Source organism: Lissotriton vulgaris, chromosome 2_1 (assembly GCF_964263255.1).
Source record: "Lissotriton vulgaris chromosome 2_1, aLisVul1.2, whole genome shotgun sequence".
Lineage (NCBI taxonomy): Eukaryota > Metazoa > Chordata > Amphibia > Caudata > Salamandridae > Lissotriton > Lissotriton vulgaris.
In genome coordinates, this window is record NC_141687.1 from 1,684,865,332 (window position 1) to 1,684,884,527 (window position 19,196).

The window sequence follows — 19,196 nt, forward strand, 5'->3', positions numbered from 1 at the left end:
CATCATAGACTTGATCAAGCTTCTGCTTCCTCTACTTCTTTGCTGATAAAAAAAGACTTGCTCTGGTTACCACTAACATACTTTCTTTCCAGGTGTGCCAATTGATTATGGTTGTACAAATGATACCAACCTGTATCTTGTTATATTTTAAAGTGCTATTTCATTCTTTCTTTTCATTCTTCCCCTTTATTCTTTTCCTCTGCTGTACTCTTCTTCCCCTCCTTCTTCCCTTTTCCTTCTTTCTCTTCTTTCTCTTTTTCTTTCTGAACTCAAAAAGGTAAAATGCATTTACTCTTTGTACAGGCTTTACTTTTTGAGGACTTTTTTTTATTTTTGCATTGCATTGTTTTACTTTGATTATTACCTCAATAAAGCATTCTAAACTTTAAAAAAAGATGCTGCAAACGAGCAACAAAAACAGAAGTTTCCAAATCCAAAGTATTTGCAAAGATTTAATCAAATAGATTGTATATTGCTGATTTATAACATTATTTATTGGTTAGAGAACGAATAAGCCTGTTTACACCCACAGAAAATATATATAATAACTCAAAATCAAGATGGACCCTCATAAATCACGAGCTTCAGAGTTACAAACACCATTGATTACAAGAACAAATCGACTGTTTACTAATAGTCAAGAAAAGAGAGGGCAGCCCATAACTTTGGAATAACGGAGGCAGTTCAACAGAAAACGGGAGTATGTGCGTCACTGTAGGGATAAGAATGTCCAGCAGTTTTTTCCAGGCCTCTGAGCGCCGAAAGCAGGGGTCAGTCACTCTCTGGGTGTCTCAGGCAATGAGATTTTCACGTGACTGTGTGACGTCGAGATGAGATTTTCACGTAGCTTTTGTGAGGTCTCAGACAATAAATATCCCATGTAACTCTCCAAGTGCCCTGCGCAATTAAAATTTCTCGTGAATTTCCAGCAGTCTCATTCAATTATCATTCCATGTGTCTCTTCAAGAGCCTCAGGTTGAGGGCGTCGCACCCGAGTCACCTGGTGATTCAGAACACGGACATTTCATGGGCCCCTGCAGGCGTCTCGGTGCACGAGCATTTCAAGTGACTTTCAACGTGCCGACTGGGATGGGATTTTCGATTGGCTGGCTCTACAGGTGTCTCCGGCATTCAGTGATGCAGCCCGCGCAGTGGCACCGGGGTCCAGAGGTCGGGGGCTAATCAGCTCGCTCTGCACAGACTGCAGGTTTATTAGAGCCCCTCCGCTTGCTATGTTGTGGGACTTAATATTACTTTTGATTTATAAAGCAATGGAAATCAGTTTTTTTGTGGCTTTGCAGGGTATTTGTTTCCAAAAAGGAACTCTGCGTTAGTGAGGCATTCCATGGGTCGAGCATGAGCATTCCTATGCACGCACCCTTTGATTTTGCTGCATCCCAGATTTACAAAGACTTGTAAGTAGAAAGTGGAAAATGCCTTTAAAGGATTTTTTTGTGCAAGAAGGTATCCCTTCCTGCACAAAAACAATCCTGCCTCCAACACAGACACCTTTGCACAGTAGTGCAAGGGTGTCTTCATTGACACTATGCAGTTACAAGTGCGCACGTGCAGGGAGAGAGCTGTAGAGCACCATGTCCTACCAGAATTGGTGCTCTCCAGGTCTGTCCCATTCGCACAGCGCAGAGCAGAAACTTGCCTTCCTACACTGCGTTGAATGAATCGTAATCCCACATTTCTATAATTTTCCACAATTACATTTTTGCAGGTCAAAACGGGTGCAATTTCCCATAGCAAAATACCCAGTATATTCTGATACATGTGAAATTTAATGCATAAGGCATCAATTCCAAATTTATTTCACCAATTTTCCTGGAAATAGGTATTATTGGGTACAGGTATTTACATGGGGCAGTAAATGCTCCACCCAATCTGGCCAACTCCTAAGCCGGTAATTAGCACGATAATTTGCAGTCATATGAAACCCAGCCAAGCAGAAATATGTATGCAGAATACTTCTGCACAGTTGATATTTTGTGGAGCTATTCTATGGGTAAGGGCTTTGGAAAGCATAGGAACCCTAAGGCCCTCATTGCTAGTGCCACGGAAAATCTGGCCCATTTACAGGGTCACTTATAATGAGGACCTAAGAGACACATTCTAAGTTGGACAGTAATTGGAAAAGGAGATGCCAGGTACAGAAATACAGATTCAAGCTGAATCTCCATTGTAACTACTGGCCATTCGGAGTTGTGTGTGTTAGGAATGGGGAATAACACACTCGACTGGAATGATCGGGTCCCGTATCACATACAGTTCCTGATTATGGGCCCTTTCTGGTGCAAATTGTTCTCCCGCTGCCACCAGGAAAAAAATGTGTGTGGAAACACATACATTTGCAAGGGGCGGCATTTACTCGCTAAACCAATGAATAGGTGGGGGAAGTAACTGCCAGGGAGATATTTCTCCACTGAACAAAACATTGGGCATGGACAGCCTTCTGCAAATGGTATCATTTTCAGAACCAGTTTACTGGTCCTAAATAGGAAATAAGGCTGCAAACGTCATAATTTTTAAGTGAAAGTGACAGAGTGATAAAAGGTTACACTTCCCAAGATGTTGACAAGTGTTACTTAGACCTTCGTGAAGGTTGCTAACAAACTCAGCAAACCCCCAGAACCAGCAGTCCAAGGCCTGAGACAGTGTTAAAATGGCCTGTTAATAACAGGTTTTGACGAATACTGGGAAGGACATTATCACATTTAAATCAAGGGGATTTGAAAACAGTTGGTCGCTAACTCCAGAGTTCCAGGCATGCAGTCGAGGACTGAAAAGTCAGAATGGTTACTATCTACACTCTTTGGATGAGGTTACATGTTGATTCTAAGTGGTGATTAGCTGCAGGCTCATATTTGTTTGATTCATTCTTGAAACAGCAAAGGTTTTCACAATTGTAATCTGGTAGTTTGGAAACTATGCATAATGCACTTGAGTAGTTGTTTGTTTGGTAACTGTTGTGGTTATAGTTGTTGTTCTAGTGCCACTGTCTAGTACATCTGTTGTTGTTGCTGTTGTTGTAGTGGTTGAGACTGGCTCCTGGATGAATGAGCTCGATGGAAGTTCCAAATTATGATGATTTAAGCTTGAGGTACACTCTGCCACATGTGCAGGATCTGTGGTATTTCTGGTAACCACATTTACATGTGTATCTATGGTTATGATTGTGGTCATGCATGAACTGGAGATTACTATTGTTTTGTTTGTTGTTGTCTCTGTCTTTACTGTTACAAATGTTTTTGTTTTTGTGGTCTCCTCTGTTGTAATAATGGTGGCTATGATATTAGTGACATTTCTGGTTTCAGTTGTGGTTTTAACTTTGTGTTCAGTTTCAGTATGGATTATTGTAAGGGTGGGCTTGAGTACCACAGGAGAAGTTGTTTCCACATGCTCAGTTGTTGAAGGCACAAAAGTAGTCTCTAGTGTTGAAGTCTCAATAGTTGAGGGTTCTGATGTTGAAGGCACAGTTGTTGAGGGTTCAATTGGTGTAGTTGGTATTGTCTCTGTTGATGTCTGTTGTGTTGTTGTTTCAGTTGCAGGAGGTTCTGTGGTGGTAGTGGAGGTTTGTGTGGTAGTTGAGGGTTCTGATGTTGAAGGCACAGTTGTTGAGGGTTCAATTGTTGTAGTTGTTGTTGTCTCTGTTGGTGTCTGTTGTGTTGTTGGTTCAGTTGCAGGAGATTCCGTGGTGGTAGTGGTGGGTTGTGTGGTAGTAGTTGAAGGTTCCGATGTTGAAGGCACAGTTGTTGAGGGTTCAATTATTGTAGTTGCTATTGTCTCTGTTGAAGTCTGTTGTGTTGTTGGTTCAGTTGTAATAGGTTCAGTGGTGGTTTGTGTGGTAGTAGTTGAGGGTTCGGATGTTGAAGGCACAATTGTTGAGGGTTCAATTGTTGTAGTTGCTGCTGTCTCTGTTGATGTCTGTTGTGTTGTTGTTTCAGTTGCAGGAGGTTCCGTGGTGGTAGTGGAGGTTTGTGTGGTAGTAGTTGAGGGTTCTGATGTTGAAGGCACAGTTGTTGAAGGGTCAAATACTGTAGTTGTTGTTGTCTCTGTTGATGTCTGTTGTGTTGTTGGTTCAGTTGGAATAGGTTCCGTGGTGGTAATGGGGTTTTGTGTGGTAGTAGTTGAGGGTTCTGATGTTGAAGGCACAGTTGTTGAGGGTTGAATTATTGTAGTTGCTGTTGTCTCTGTTGATGTCTGTTGTGTTGTTGTTTCAGTTGCAGGAGGTTCCGTGGTGGTAGTGGAGGTTTGTGTGGTAGTAGTTGAGGGTTCTGATGTTGAAGGCACAGTTGTTGAGGGTTGAATTATTGTAGTTGCTGTTGTCTCTGTTGATGTCTGTTGTGTTGTTGGTTCAGTTGCAATAGGTTCCGTGGTCGTAGAGGTGGTCTGTGTGGTAGTAGTTGAGGGTTCTGATGTTGAAGGCACAGTTGTTGAGGGTTCAGTTGTTGTAGATGCTGTTGTCTCTGTTGATGTCTGTTGTGTTGTTATGACAGTTGTTGTAGCATCGGTGGTGGTAGTGGAAGTTTGTGGGGTAGTCGGTGTAGGTGTTGTAGCTGTTGTAGTTGTTGTTGCAACAATGAGCGGAGTTAGTGAATTCTTAGATGGATCTAGAAGTCAGACAGAAAAGATAAACCATGTATCAGACAATATCGTTTTAACTTGCAATTCATTTAAAATGTAGCCCACATAATTAATACAGTTCAGCTATTCCTACATTCGCAAATTAACATAGGTGTCACAATCTCAGTGCTGGAAATGCTTGCTGCACTGATTCAACTTCTGCCCAAATTTAGTACATTAGCCTCTATCTATCATCTGGTTTTCCGTAGAAAGTTGGTTGGGATTCATTATTGTAGCATGCAAATCCTTAGACTCTCTGTTAGAAATGGGATTTCTGGTTGACCAGGGCATGCACCTAAGCCACGCAGAAACCACCCCTCTAGTCAGGGCGAGGAAGTTACATGCTGAAGATAACCCCTGCTCACCAACGTGGTAGCTTGGCATGAGCAGTCAGGCTTATCCCAGAGGCAATGTGTAAAGCATTTGCGCAACACACACACACAGCAGTGAAACACTATGCACACCACAAAAGAAACTCCACACAAGGTTGTATCAATAATATCCTTTGTGTTACTGATAAAACAAAGAACGTAATCATAAATATTAATATATGCACACTCTGCCACCTGGCACTAGATATTACTTTACAGGGATTATATAAACTACACTGTCATCATATCACAACTCACAATTAGTGGAGACAAAAAGTAACTATTGGTAATGGCGCACTTATCACCCACATGTTAGGCATAACCCAAATATTGACACTGAGCATAGTACATTTGCACATAAACCGCATTAGTAACAGTGCACCAATGTATCAATTTTCAGAGGGCACATCTTACTACAGCAGCATAAACACATCATGCATAGATATCATGACCTTACTTAGCATGTTTTGCAAAATATAATCAGCAGAAATGTAGCGTAACATCACCCCTCATCTTGTCTCTCTTAGGCATAAACCTTAACCATGGAACTGAGCATAGCCCACCCTGCTTATTCTCGTCAGGGCATCTTAGTACACTTTCCGCAATGCCCACATAATGCCAGTACATTATGCCCCAATCATCAGTAGACTATGCGGCACAGCTGTGACAGATGGAGCCTACTCTTCAGGTTCGAACAACAAGGCACATGCCACCCTACACTGGGCAGGCCACCAGCGCTCCCACACACAAGAGCACTCCTTAATGCTCTTTCTGTCCACCCCCGGGAGACAAATGGAACAACTCTCCTGTCCCATCACAGCGCTCTGAAAATAGCACGGGGGAGCACCATGCTCATCCTTCGCTGAATTTCAAAGTCCCAAGGGGCAGAGCTGGGCCCAGGCAGGCAAACGTACAGGGCCCGCTTAGCAGAGGGGAAGTCCTTTGTGGCAGTTCCTCCTGACACCCAGCAGTCCTTCTGTTCCAAGTAAGCACCAGTTCAACACAGACATGTGGTCACAGCCTCAATATTCACAGTGCAAATGTCTATTTTGTACCCCCTTTCACAGCGCTCTGCGCACAGACCAAACCAGCTCTGGGGGGTACTTACATTTACCTTGCAAACACCCTTAGCTTTAGTGTAGGCTCCGGCCCCAGACACACCACAGGGGGGCGGAGCCAGCATTGTGAAAGGCAGGCACAGACCTATTCAGGTTCAGTAGCTACTCCTTCCACTACTCCAAATACAGATCAACCCCATTCAGCCTAACGCTGACTCACCTAGCCCCTCTGGAGCCACTGCCCCTCTCAGCCCGTGACATCCAGAGCCAGACATCCAATACATAACAGGCAGGCACAAAGACACGTAGCACACAGAAATGCCCACTTCTAAAAGTGACATTTCTAAAATAGTGATAATAAATCTGTGAACACCATTACGCAGCATTTATAACACTATTCCAAACATACCAAAGTTGATCACGCTACGGCTCTAATGTCAGGAATTAACACTGAAACACATATTAGGGAATCCCCAATGCACTTTTATGAGAGGGCAGGCTCATAGAAGTGAGAAACTAAAATGGCTGTTTGTCACTACCAGGACATGCCACACATTTAATGCACATGTCCTACCTTTTACCTACATTGCACCCTGCCCATGGGGCTAGCTAGGGTCTACCTTGTGGTAAAAGGGGAGTTACAGATGTGGCAACCACTTTATGTGCCACGTCACAGCCGTAGTAAACTGTGCACGCAGTCTCTGAGATGACAGAGACCAGAGACAGGTTTGAAAGGCTACTTTGGTGGGAGGCTTAAGCAGCGCTGTCAGTACACCAGTAGCATTTAATTTCAGTGGCGGGTGGTGGAATTTTAAAGTGGTGAGGTGTAAAACCTGTTAATATATTTTGGTGCGCGAGTGAGCCATAATTTTATCAGGGGAGGTTCTACCCTGAGAAAATGTTAAAAATATAATAGGTGTATAAAGATTCACTGTTTCTCTGATAAATGACCAAAAAATACACTTCTTAGAGGCATTCATTAAGGAAAATGCATAAAATATTTCATAGTCAAAAGATGTCTGTACTCGACCCTAAGGTATATAAGCACTTTACATGAACACCAAGTACATTACACAAGGCCATATTCCACTTTTATAGACACAGGTAGATGAAGTGGTTTCAATTTGCCCAGAATCACAGGATGTTAAGCTGATGCAGAGACTCTAACCTGGTTCCTCCAAGTTCCGAATCTGTCAGATTTGGCCTTGAGGCCACCTAGTCAAGTACATTGTAATGATATATACATACATACATACATACATATATATATATATATTACCTACTGGCGGTCGCCAGTAGGTAGTTATAGTCAGGATTTTTTTCAATGTTAAATCTCAAAATTCTATTTGGAATAACTTTGGCGCCGGTTGACGAATCTGCCTCAAAAGTTCCTGAAAATGGCATCGCGGCGTTCCGGTCCTTCCCTGAAAGTTTGGGGGGGATTCGTCAAGCGGGGGCTGAGATAAAAGGGGGGTCCCAAAACGCGTTTTCCCCATGTTAATTTCCATAGGGCGGTCGATTTCACTTTTAGCCCGAACGGCTGAATGGATTTCCACCAAACTTGGCAAAATTGTAGGGACTGGTAGCCCGATGTGCCTTTGCTATGTCTCAAGATATGTCCTCCAGTGGATTTTGAGTAATTAAGGTTCAAAAAAATATATATATCTATAGCCTCACTCCGGTACGCGCACCGGTACGCGCACCGGGCGCTTACCGCGAATTGCGCGCAGAAAGCTGATTGGCTCTGGGGTGTCTGTAAACATTCTAAACAGTCCAGAGCGGCCGCCATCTTGTGTCTCGGTAGGATCGAGACACGAGAGGTGGCCAAAACATAGAGGGAATGACCATAAGGGGGCAGAGTAGACCCCCCCTTGAACCCCTAGGTTTGATGTGGGGGCCTTAAAAGGGCCCCGCGGGGCAAAAAAAAAAAAAATTTTTTTTGTTTTCGCGGGGGGAGCGCCCGGTAAGCGCACCGGTGTGCGTACCGGGGAGCGTACCGGTGCGCGTACCGGGGAGCGTACCATGGGGGAAAAGAATGACAGTTTTAAAAGTAGCTGTTTAAAAAAAAAAATGTTTTTTTATACATACACATAAATATATATAAATGCATATGCATATATGTGTATATGTGTGCGTGTACAGAGAGGTAGAGAGGTAGAGGTGTAGAGGTAGAGAGGTAGAGAGGTAGCGGTAGAGAGGTAGAGATTAGTAGAGAGAGAAGAAGAGAGAGGTAGAGAGGTAGAGAGTAGAGAGTGAGTAATAGAGAGTAGAGAGTGAGTAGTAGAGAGTAGTAGAGAGCAGTAGAGAGAGTAGCAGAGAGTGAGTAGTAGAGAGTAGTAGAGTGAATAGTAGAGTGAGTAGTAGAGAGTAGTAGAGAGTGAGTAGTAGAGAGTGAGTAGTAGAGAGTAGTAGAGAGTAAGTAGTAGAGTGAGTAGTAGAGAGCAGTAGAAAGTGAGTAGTAGAGAGTAGTAAAGAGTGAGTAGTAGAGAGTGAGTAGTAGAGAGTGAGTAGTAGAGAGTAGTAGAGAATGAGTAGCAGAGAGAATAGTAGTACCGGTGCGCGTACCGGGGAGCGTACCATGGGGGAAAAGAATGACAGTTTTAAAAGTAGCTATTTAAAAAAAAAAATGTGTTTTTTTTTTATACATACACATACATATATAAATGCATATGCATATATGTGTATATGTGTGCGTGTACAGAGAGGTAGAGAGGTAGAGGTGTAGAGGTAGAGAGGTAGAGAGGTAGCGGTAGAGAGGTAGAGATTAGTAGAGAGAGAAGAAGAGAGAGGTAGAGAGGTAGAGAGTAGAGAGTGAGTAATAGAGAGTAGAGAGTGAGTAGTAGAGAGTAGTAGAGAGCAGTAGAGAGAGTAGCAGAGAGTGAGTAGTAGAGAGTAGTAGAGTGAATAGTAGAGTGAGTAGTAGAGAGTAGTAGAGAGTGAGTAGTAGAGAGTGAGTAGTAGAGAGTAGTAGAGAGTAAGTAGTAGAGTGAGTAGTAGAGAGCAGTAGAAAGTGAGTAGTAGAGAGTAGTAAAGAGTGAGTAGTAGAGAGTGAGTAGTAGAGAGTGAGTAGTAGAGAGTAGTAGAGAATGAGTAGCAGAGAGAATAGTAGTGAGTAGTAGAGAGTGAGTAGTAGAGTGAGTAGTAGAGACTAGTAGAGAGAGTAGTAGAGAGTAAGTAGTAGAGAATAGTAGAGAGTGTGTAGTAGAGGGAGAGTAGTAGAGAGTGAGTAGTAGAGAGTAGTAGAGAGTGAGAAGTAGAGAGTGAGTAGTAGAGAGTAGTAGTGAGTAGTAAAGAGTGAGTAGTAGAGAGTGAGTAGTAGAGAGTAGTAGATAGTGAGTAGTAGGGAGTAGTGAGTAGCGAGTAGTAGGGAGTGAGTAGTAGAGAGAGAGTAGTAGAGAGAAGTAGAGTAGTAGAGAATGAGTAGTAGACAGTGAGTATTTGAGAGTAGTGGAGTAGGAGAGAGTAAGTAGTAGAGAGTAGTGGAGAATATTCCAAAGTTTGGCACAGCACCACTTTCACAATGAGTCCAATCAAATCATATCACTTAGAGTCCTTATTGAAGCGCTGAATCTTGGTGTATATTCAAATGCTTTTATTTTCCTTAAGTTTATGTACCACAGCCAGCCGAAACATTTCGTTGTGTACAACAGAACTTCTTCAGGGCGTTCTTATTTCCTTCAAGTTATGTCGGTATCCAGTTGTCATATAACTAGATATTTCTTCCAAATGTTAGACGAGACATAAGTATATTCTTATTCAAAGTGATTAGGTATCAATTTTACCCACACAATTCGGGCAGACGAGTAATTTATAGCATCCTCAAAGGCTGTCTTTCAAAAATTCCAAAGTATAGGGCATGATAATCCAAATCCAAATGTTTCTCAAGAAAAGTCATTTACAATCGTTCGGAATATCGGTGTTTGGGCAGATATGATCCAGGGACCCCCAGTATGCAAGGGGAATTAGTCCCCCCTCTGCAAACGCGCCAGTGGCCTGCATTGCAGAGAGGTGTAACAAGGGTGTGGCCTCATTACACTTCTCTGCAATGCAGCTCCCTCGCGCATACTGGAGGCTCCTGGTGGACTAGTTGACCCCAGGGACCCCCAGTATGCAAGGGGAATTAGTTCCCCCTCTGCAAACGCGGCAGTGGGCTGCGTTGCAGAGAGGTGTAACAAGTGGCATAGTCTCATTACACCTCTGCAATGCAGCCCCTGGCGCATACTGGAGGTTCCAGGTGGGCTAATTGGCCCCCATGGGCCCCCAGTATGAAAGGGGAATTAGTTCCCCCTCTTCAAACATGCACGGGGCTGCGTTGCAGAGAGGTGTAAAAAGGGTTGTGGCTTCATTACACCTCTCTGCAATGCAGTCCCCTGGCGCATACTGGAGATTCCTGGTGGGCTTTCAGGTCTTATATAGTTAGGAATTAGCATTAAAAAAACCTTTGAAATTCACTAAAAAAACCATAGGTTTCACACCAGTTATAGTTAGGAATTAGCATTTAAAAAACCTTTGAAATTCACTGAAAAAAACCATAGGTTTCACACCAGTTATAGTTAGGAATTAGCATTTAAAAAACCTATTAAATTCACTGACAAAACCATAGGTTTCACACCAGTTATAGTTAGCTGGAAATTTTACTGACATAAAACCATTGAAATTCCCACGTTATAGTTAGTTGGACTCACTATAACTTGCGCGCCTGCAATGCACTGCTGATGACGTCACATATTACATCACTCATGACATGGTCAGTGACATCACTCATGACATCACTGATGACACCATCCTTGTGACAGAGTGACAGACCTAATTTCAGTGTAATGTAACGCTTGAAACACATATTCAAAAATAGAAACAAACATTTTCAAAAAAATGGAGATACCCAAACCAGTAACAACAACCAATTCAGTAATTCCACCATCTATATACACATCCACTCATTCACCAACAGTTCTATATAGTCACTCATATATATACTCACTCATCATATGTAGTGATACACCTATACATCCTGTTACACATCAGCAGTCATCCAAAAGTTACTCACACACATACTCACACATGCAAATAAACTATTGAACATCCATTTATTTGCATATACATTTATACACACACTACCACCTTACTTCTAAGGAAACTTACACATACTTACTCTCTTAAACAATCACTTATAGAAACACATACTTATTTAAACAGGAACTCCTACAATCTCTCACTATATATACTATACTCACTTATATACATCAATACTCACATATACTAGATTAAAACATATGTCGTTACTAATGAAGACACTAGTGAGACAGTCATTCACTCACTAACACACACATATACACACTCATCCACCCATACAGTCCTGCACATATGCTGTCTTCAAAACACATACAAACAGTGAGTCAGTCACCAACCCTTGCAGCCACTTATACACAAAGAGAAACACTGATACAAACATTTAAATATTTAAACAATACTCGCTAATATATGTATTCACTAAGATACACTTAATAAGCCAGTTAACCAACCAATTTTTTTTTTAAAAACATCCATTTACACACTTATTTAAACATTTATTCTTCCATCGACCTTTACAAATACATATATAAAACAAATTTATTTTTCAGAAAGACACACATTCACTGGATGGTGTCATCAGTGATGTCATGAGTGATGTCACTGACCATGTCATGAGTGATGTAATATGTGACGTCATCAGCAGTGCATTGCAGGCGCGCAAGTTATAGTGAGTCCAACTAACTATAACGTGGGAATTTCAATGGTTTTATGTCAGTAAAATTTCCAGCTAACTATAACTGGTGTGAAACCTATGGTTTTGTCAGTGAATTTAATAGGTTTTTTAAATGCTAATTCCTAACTATAACTGGTGTGAAACCTATGGTTTTTTCAGTGAATATATATATATATATATATATATATATATATATATATATATATATATATATATATATATATATACATATATATATTCACTGAACAAAACATAGGTTTCACACCAGTTATAGTTAGGAATTAGCCTTTAAAAAACCTATTAAATTCACTGAAAAAACCATAGGTTTCACACCAGTTATAGTTAGCTGGAAATTTTACTGACATAAAACCATTGAAATTCCCACGTTATAGTTAGTTGGACTCACTATAACTTGTGCGCCTGCAATGGACTGCTGATGACGTCACATATTACATCACTCATGACATGGTCAGTGACATCACTCATGACATCACTGATGACACCATCCAGTAAATGTGTGTCTTTCTGAAATATCAATGTGTTTTATATATGTATTTGTAAAGTTTGATGGACGAATAAATGTTTAAATAAGTGTGTAAATGGATGTTTATTTTTAATAAAATATTGATTGGTTAACTGGCTTATAAAGTGTATCTTAGTGAATACATATATTAGCGAGTAATTTTTAAATATTTTAAATATATGTATCAGGGTTTCACTTTGTGTATAAGTGGCTGCATGGGTTGGTGACTGACTCACTGTTTGTATGTGTTTTTTAAGACAGCATATGTGCAGGACTGTATGGGTGGATGAGTGTGAATATGTATGTGTTAGTGAGTAAATGCCTGCCTCACTAGTGTGTTTATGAGTAACTACATATGTTTTAATCTAGTATATGTGAGTATTGATGTATATAAGTAAGTATATGTGAGAGTGAGAGATAGAAAGAGTTCCTGTTTAAATAAGTATGTGTTTCTATAAGTGATTGTTTAAGAGAGTAAGTATGTGTAAGTTTCCTTAGAAGTAATGTACTAGTGTGTGTATAGCTGTATATGCAAATAAATGGATGTTCAATAGTTTATTTGCATGTGTGAGTAACTTTTGGATGACTGTCGGTGTGTAACAGGATGTAAATGTGTATCACTACATATGATGAGTGAGTATATGTATGAGTAACTATATAGAACTGTTTCTGAATGAGAGGATGTGTATATAGATGGAGGAATTACTGAATTGGTTGTTGTAACTGGTATGGGTATCTCAATTTTTTTGAAAATGTTAGTTTCTATTTTTGAATATGTGTTTCAAGGGTTACATTACACCCAAAGGAGGTCTGTCAGTCTGTCACAAGGATGGTGTCATCAGTGATGTCATGAGTGATGTCACTGACCATGTCATTAGTGATGTAATATGTGACGTCATCAGCAGTGCATTGCAGGCGCGCAAGTTATAGTGAGTCCAACTAACTATAACGTGGGAATTTCAATGGTTTTATGTCAGTAAAATTTACAGCTAACTATAACTGGTGTGAAACCTATGGTTTTTTCAGTGAATTTAAGAGGTTTTTTAAATGCTAATTCCTAACTATAACTGGTGTGAAACCTATGTTTTTTTCAGTGAATGTCATAGGTTTTTTAAATGCTAATTCCTAACTATATATAAGGCCCCAAACTTATGTTTTTTTCAGTAAATTTCAAAAATGTGTTAATAGCAAATGTCTATAGCTATCAAATGTAATATTTTCGAAAATGAATGAATCCTATATTATATTTGTATTTAAAACAATTTTTGTAATGTGTATATATATATTAATTTTTTTTTTGCCCTGGAGCGCTCCCGGGGCGCGCCCCGGTGAGCGCCCCGAAAAGCGTAGTTGTTTGAAGCGCCCCAGGGAGCGCTCCGGAGAGCGTCCCGTTAGCGCTATTGCCGCGAACAAAAACAACATTGTGACGTATCGCGTAGCCGCGTCCACGTGATACGCACAGCGTTAGCGCACCCGGAAGCACTCGAGCGAATACGATCGCGCAACGTAAACATCCGACGCCCTTACGCGACGCGACCCGGGGACCTGAAAATAACACTTTTAATTGGTGCAGAACAGTTTTGGTTTCATAATGATGAAATCCCTAGTCTTGTGACCTGAAAATAACACTTCTCATTGGTTCAGGACATTTTATGTTCCAAATGATGAAAGACCCCACCTTTTTTCCTTATTCTGACTTTGTCCTTTGACTGAGGAAGACCTGTTTTGAAATCTTTTAGGTATATTTTGTACTTTGAAATGGCTACATTTGCAGCATCAGCTGGAGCATCTCCACCACCACCACCACCACCACCACCAAGATGACCACCACAACATCACATTGGTGGTCAAGAAGAAAAGGAGGAGGAGGAAGAGGAGGAGGGGACGAGGAGGAGGTGGCTGGAAGAAAACAATACCCCATACCAACCCAAGCCACACATTGTATGGGAGTTTTTTTCCATCCCTGAGGGAAAAAAGAAAGTGAATGCGGCAAAGGTGACTTGCCTTATCTGTGACACGGAACTCTCAAGGGGTAACCCAAATAAAAAATATTCATTTGGGAACAATACCATGATAAGGCACATGCAGCGCAAGCACCCTAACAACTATGCTGCCGCAGAAATGAGAGAACTGGCCAGCAGCCCTCCCCAATCTACACCCAGCACCTCCAAACGAAAACAACCCACTCCATCGGGACCAGAGACAAGGGAGACAATCCCTTGCATTCAACCACGATTTGGAGAATTTAGGGTCACCTGTATTTTTTGTGGTAAGACCATCTCCCATGGTGAGCAGAGCCTAAAGCTCATCCTCCTTGCTGGTGACAACCACAATTGCCCCAATTGCCCCAAAAAACCCTAATTTTTTCCTGATTTTGTTTGCTCCTGTTGAGCCATTTTCAATTCCCTGTTTTTTGTTTCTCCCCATAAAAATAACCAAAAAAATACAAAATAGTTCATAAAAGCCAAAAAAAGTACAAAATGTTCAAAAAACATTAAAAAAATATAAAACAACAAACAGAAGAAAAAAACAGTTCATTTTAGAACTACCTCCAATTTAAAAAAAAAAGGCTACATTTTTTAAAAACTCTATCATTCATTTTTCCCCATGGCACGCTCCCCGGTCCGCTCCCTGGTGCGCAAACCGGGCGCTCCCCCGGGCAAATAAAAAAATCTTTTTTTTTACACCTGCGGGCCCTTTTATAGCCCCCACATCAAACCTATGGGGTCAAGGGGGGTCTACTCTGCCCCCTTATGGTCATTTCCCCCTTTGTTTTTCCCACCTCTTGTGTCTCGATCCTACCAAGACACAAGATGGCGGCCGCTCCGGAATGTTTCGAATGTTTACAGACACCCGAGAGCCAATCAGCTTTCCGTGCACACCTCGCGTGCCACGCCCAGAGCGCTCCCCGGAGCGCGTACCGGGGCGCTGCCATAGATATATATATTTTTTGGAACCTAAATTACTCAAAAACCACTGGAGCACATATCTTGAGACATAGCAAAGGCACATCGGGCTACCAGTCCCTACAATTTTGCCAAGTTTGGTGGAAATCCATTCAGCCGTTCGGGCTAAAAGTGAGGTCGACCGCCCTATGGAAATTAACATGGGGAAAATACGCTTTGGGACCCCCCTTTTATCTCAGCCCCCGCTTGATGAATCCCCCCCAAACTTTCTAGGAAGGACCAGAGCTCCGCGAGGCACATTTGAGGAAATTTTCAGGCTGATTCGTCAACCGCCGCCAAAGTTATTCACAATAGAATTTTGAGATTTTGCATTGAAAAAAATCCTAACTATAACTACCTACTGGCGACCGCCAGTAGGTAATTTATATATATATATAAATATAAATATATATATATATATATATATATATATATATATATATATATACACACACATATATATTACCTACAGCATCAATCTATGCCACTGCATCACTCAACGGCACAGCATCACTCAGCAGCAACACATCATCACTCAGCACCACCACAGCATCAATCAGCACCACTACAGCATCCCTACGCACCACCACAGCATCACTCAGCACCACCACTGCATAACTCAGCACCAACACTGCATCACTCAGCGCAACAACAGCATCACTCAGCACAACTACAGCATCACTCAGCGCAACTACAGCATCACTCAGCGCAACTACAGCATCACTCATCGCAACTACAGCATCACTCAGCACAACAACAGCATCACTCTGCTCTACCACAGCATCACTCAGCATAACAAAAACATCACTCAGCTCAAACACAGCATCCCTCAGCGCAAACCACTGCATCACTCAGCTCAACAACAGCATCACTCAGCATCATCAGAGCATCACTAGTTCAAATATGTTTTCTCAATGTTTCAAAATGTATTCCAAATGTCAAACTAAATCTTAAAATTTCACTTCTGTTCTTGGATTTTCGTCACAGTACAATACACAAAACATAATCTTCACTAAATATATTTAATAAAGTTTAAGCTATTAGCAATATAAAATAAAATCCATTTTATTTACGTTTTAATTATTTAAAAAAATTAAAAGCCATTGTTTTTTTTTTAAATCAATACATATAAGTCACGTAAATACAAAACATGTTGCATTACAAATGCTAGAGGTGTCACATTTACAAAAGTTATAACTATTGGCTTTGTAAAGAAGAAAGCTATTAATTTAGCTATTTAAAAAAACAACACATAAATAAAAAATAAAAAATATTTATAACACCAATAGCTCTAACTTTCCTATTGCGAGACCTATTGCATTTCCAATGCTTGTTTTAAATGAACCTTTTGCAGTTTAAACAGTCTGTTTTATATAAGGTTTCATTAATATGCCTTAATAGTTAAAACACATGTGTTGGGATTTCTTTTGCAGTTTCATAAAATGATACGAAGCATGACTGCTGTTACTTCTGCTGAAATTGGGATGCATACATAGGCACATTATTCAATTCCTTAGACTAATGTAATGTGTTGACAAAAAAAAGTGTCAATTAAATTGCACATATCTCAGTGGCAAAGACAGAAGCTGTTTCTGGGTAAAACTGTTAGTCATCCGGTGAGGTCCACAAAAATAAAAATTTTAATTGAGAGGGACTTTTGTAGCACTTTTGTGTAAGGAACCAAACGTATTTGTCGTTTTTAAACTCGCTTAAGTAGATTGATAATTACACATACTGCTTCCCGCAGGTTGGGTTGGTGATCCGCTATTCACTTACAAGAACCATTCAGAAGTCTCTTTCTCAGCGTACCTAAAGCTGTAAAATGTTTGTAGAATTTCCTACTTTTGCTATGATGTCGAAAAAGCATTTCAATTTCCCGAGCACTTCTTCTTCAAATTTTCTCACCAAAGCTTTTCATTCAGTAAATGATCAAATTAGCTTTCTATGACAACTTACAGACTGGAAATGGCGAGGCCACTGACCCCGGCCTACCTGATCATACCCAGGCTGCTCCGTGACCGAGAGGCTGACTTGTCTGGAACAGATTATTAGCATCACTTTACGCACGCACATGACGTGATACAGCTGCGAATCAGGAGAGGAGGCAGCAGGGTCTAATCCCACCCTTGTTTAACATCGTTACAGGGTAGGGTGGCTTCAGTAATACATGCAGACCCCACCCACCCTGTGACTGCTTGACATAGAGTGTTGCAGCCTTGAAAGTGATTGACAAGTAGGCTTGGGAAGTATAGGGCTGATGCCTTACAAGCCCGGTACAGCTTGAAAATATGACGCTCCTCCGCGGCATAAGTGGGTGGTCTTTTAACACCCCCAAAAACTGCAGGTCAGGGCTAGCACTTGGTCCGCCCTTCCCTACTTACATTTAAATAATGTGCATGTTTCATTCCCGATAGTGCTTGGCTGCCTGACTCTCGTGTCAATCAGGACGAGTGGCAGGCAGCCTGTCATCGAGGCAGCACTCGGCCCAGGCCTTAACCGTAAACCTTGGATATTTCATTATATTAGAGGTGTTATGTGGATAGAGATTTCTCTTAGAGATTACCATCTAGCGCTGATAAAGAGCCCAGAGGCCTAAAACCACCAACACCAGGTCAGAAAAAAATTCCAAGAGGAAAGCAAAAAGTTTAGGGGTGACCCTGCAAAAAGGGCCAAGTCTAACACAACCGCCTTCCAGCCTAAACCAGGGTAGACCAATCAATACCTTGAGGGACTTTCCTGGTTCGGGCAATAGAACATAGAAGTGTCCAGCAACTGCAAGGGCACACTCCAGTTTTATGACAATCTGAGCCCAAGTGGTTTCCTCCATCTAAGATACCAGGACCAACTCAGCTACCCACCCAGGGCTCCTTACCTGTTGGTGGCCAGGACCAGGCCCTAGGCAATCCAGATGTCTCTGGTCCTTGCCATCTTACAGAATAGGAGACAGTATACCCAGGTACACATTATCAATTCTCCTCTCTACCTGTCATCAGTGCAATCAACCCAAGGTCTGCACCTTCAGGTTGACCAGGAATCAGGGGTGAATCTCTCCTACCCTACCCCTCCTTCTGGGCTTCCGCACTCTCCTTATTGAAGAGCACAACGCTGCCAGGATGCTGGAATCAGCCCTCCCACACAATTCTCCCACCAGTTCAGGGTCTCTACCCTGCAACTGGCCTCCCAACCTAGGGACTAAACCCTCAGTTTGATCCGGGGTCAGAGACGAGGACTCCCTCCCTCTGCACCCTCTTCCAGACTTCTGCACCCTCCCACCTGGAGGGGTACCACTAGAAGACGAAACAGTAGGGACACTGGTTACAGATGTTGTTGGAAATGGCTTTTTTCCAGGGTTATGCCCAAACATTTTTCTTCCTCCTCCTATTTTTCCTGATCTGTTGTTGTTGGCTATAGGACTCTGGGCACTTTACCACTGTTAATCAGTGCTAAAGTGCATTTGCTCTCTGTGTAAATTGCTATTGTTTTTGGTTATTCATGATTGGAATATTTGGTTTACCAGTAGGTCCCTAGTAAAGTGCACTGGGTGTGCTAGGGCTGGAAAATCAAATGCTACTAGAGGGCCTGCAGCTCTGATTGTGCCACCCACTTGAGTAGCCCTTAAAAGATGTCTCAGGCCTGCCACCACGGTGCCTGTGCGTTTTGTTAACTGCCATGTCAACTTGGCAAGTGCACCTACTTGTCAGGCCCTAACCTTCCCTTTTCTTATATATAGGGCACCCCTATTTTAGGCCCAAGGTACCCCCCTAGGCAGGATGCAGTGTATGTGAAATATAGGACATGTGCTGGTGTGTGTAACATGTCCTGATAGTGCAATACTTCCAACTTCGTTTTTCACTATTAAAAGGCTGTCTTGCCCCATAGGAGAGGATAGGAAATCCCTTGTAACATTTTACAAGCATATCTTCC

The 19,196-nt window shown here is 41.7% G+C and overlaps 1 protein-coding gene across 1 annotated transcript in view; it reads right to left on the reverse strand.

Annotated features, from left to right (window-relative positions):
• Positions 1-424: 424 nt before the first annotated feature.
• LOC147733094 (uncharacterized) overlaps positions 425-19,196 on the reverse strand; it is a 137,404-nt gene continuing 118,632 nt past the window's right edge. Inside the window, exon 4 of the mRNA XM_086957642.1 lies at positions 425-4,616. Within this exon, the coding sequence (XP_086813768.1) occupies positions 2,932-4,616 (1,685 nt within the window). The 3' untranslated portion in view covers positions 425-2,931. The remainder of the gene's footprint in view (positions 4,617-19,196) is intronic.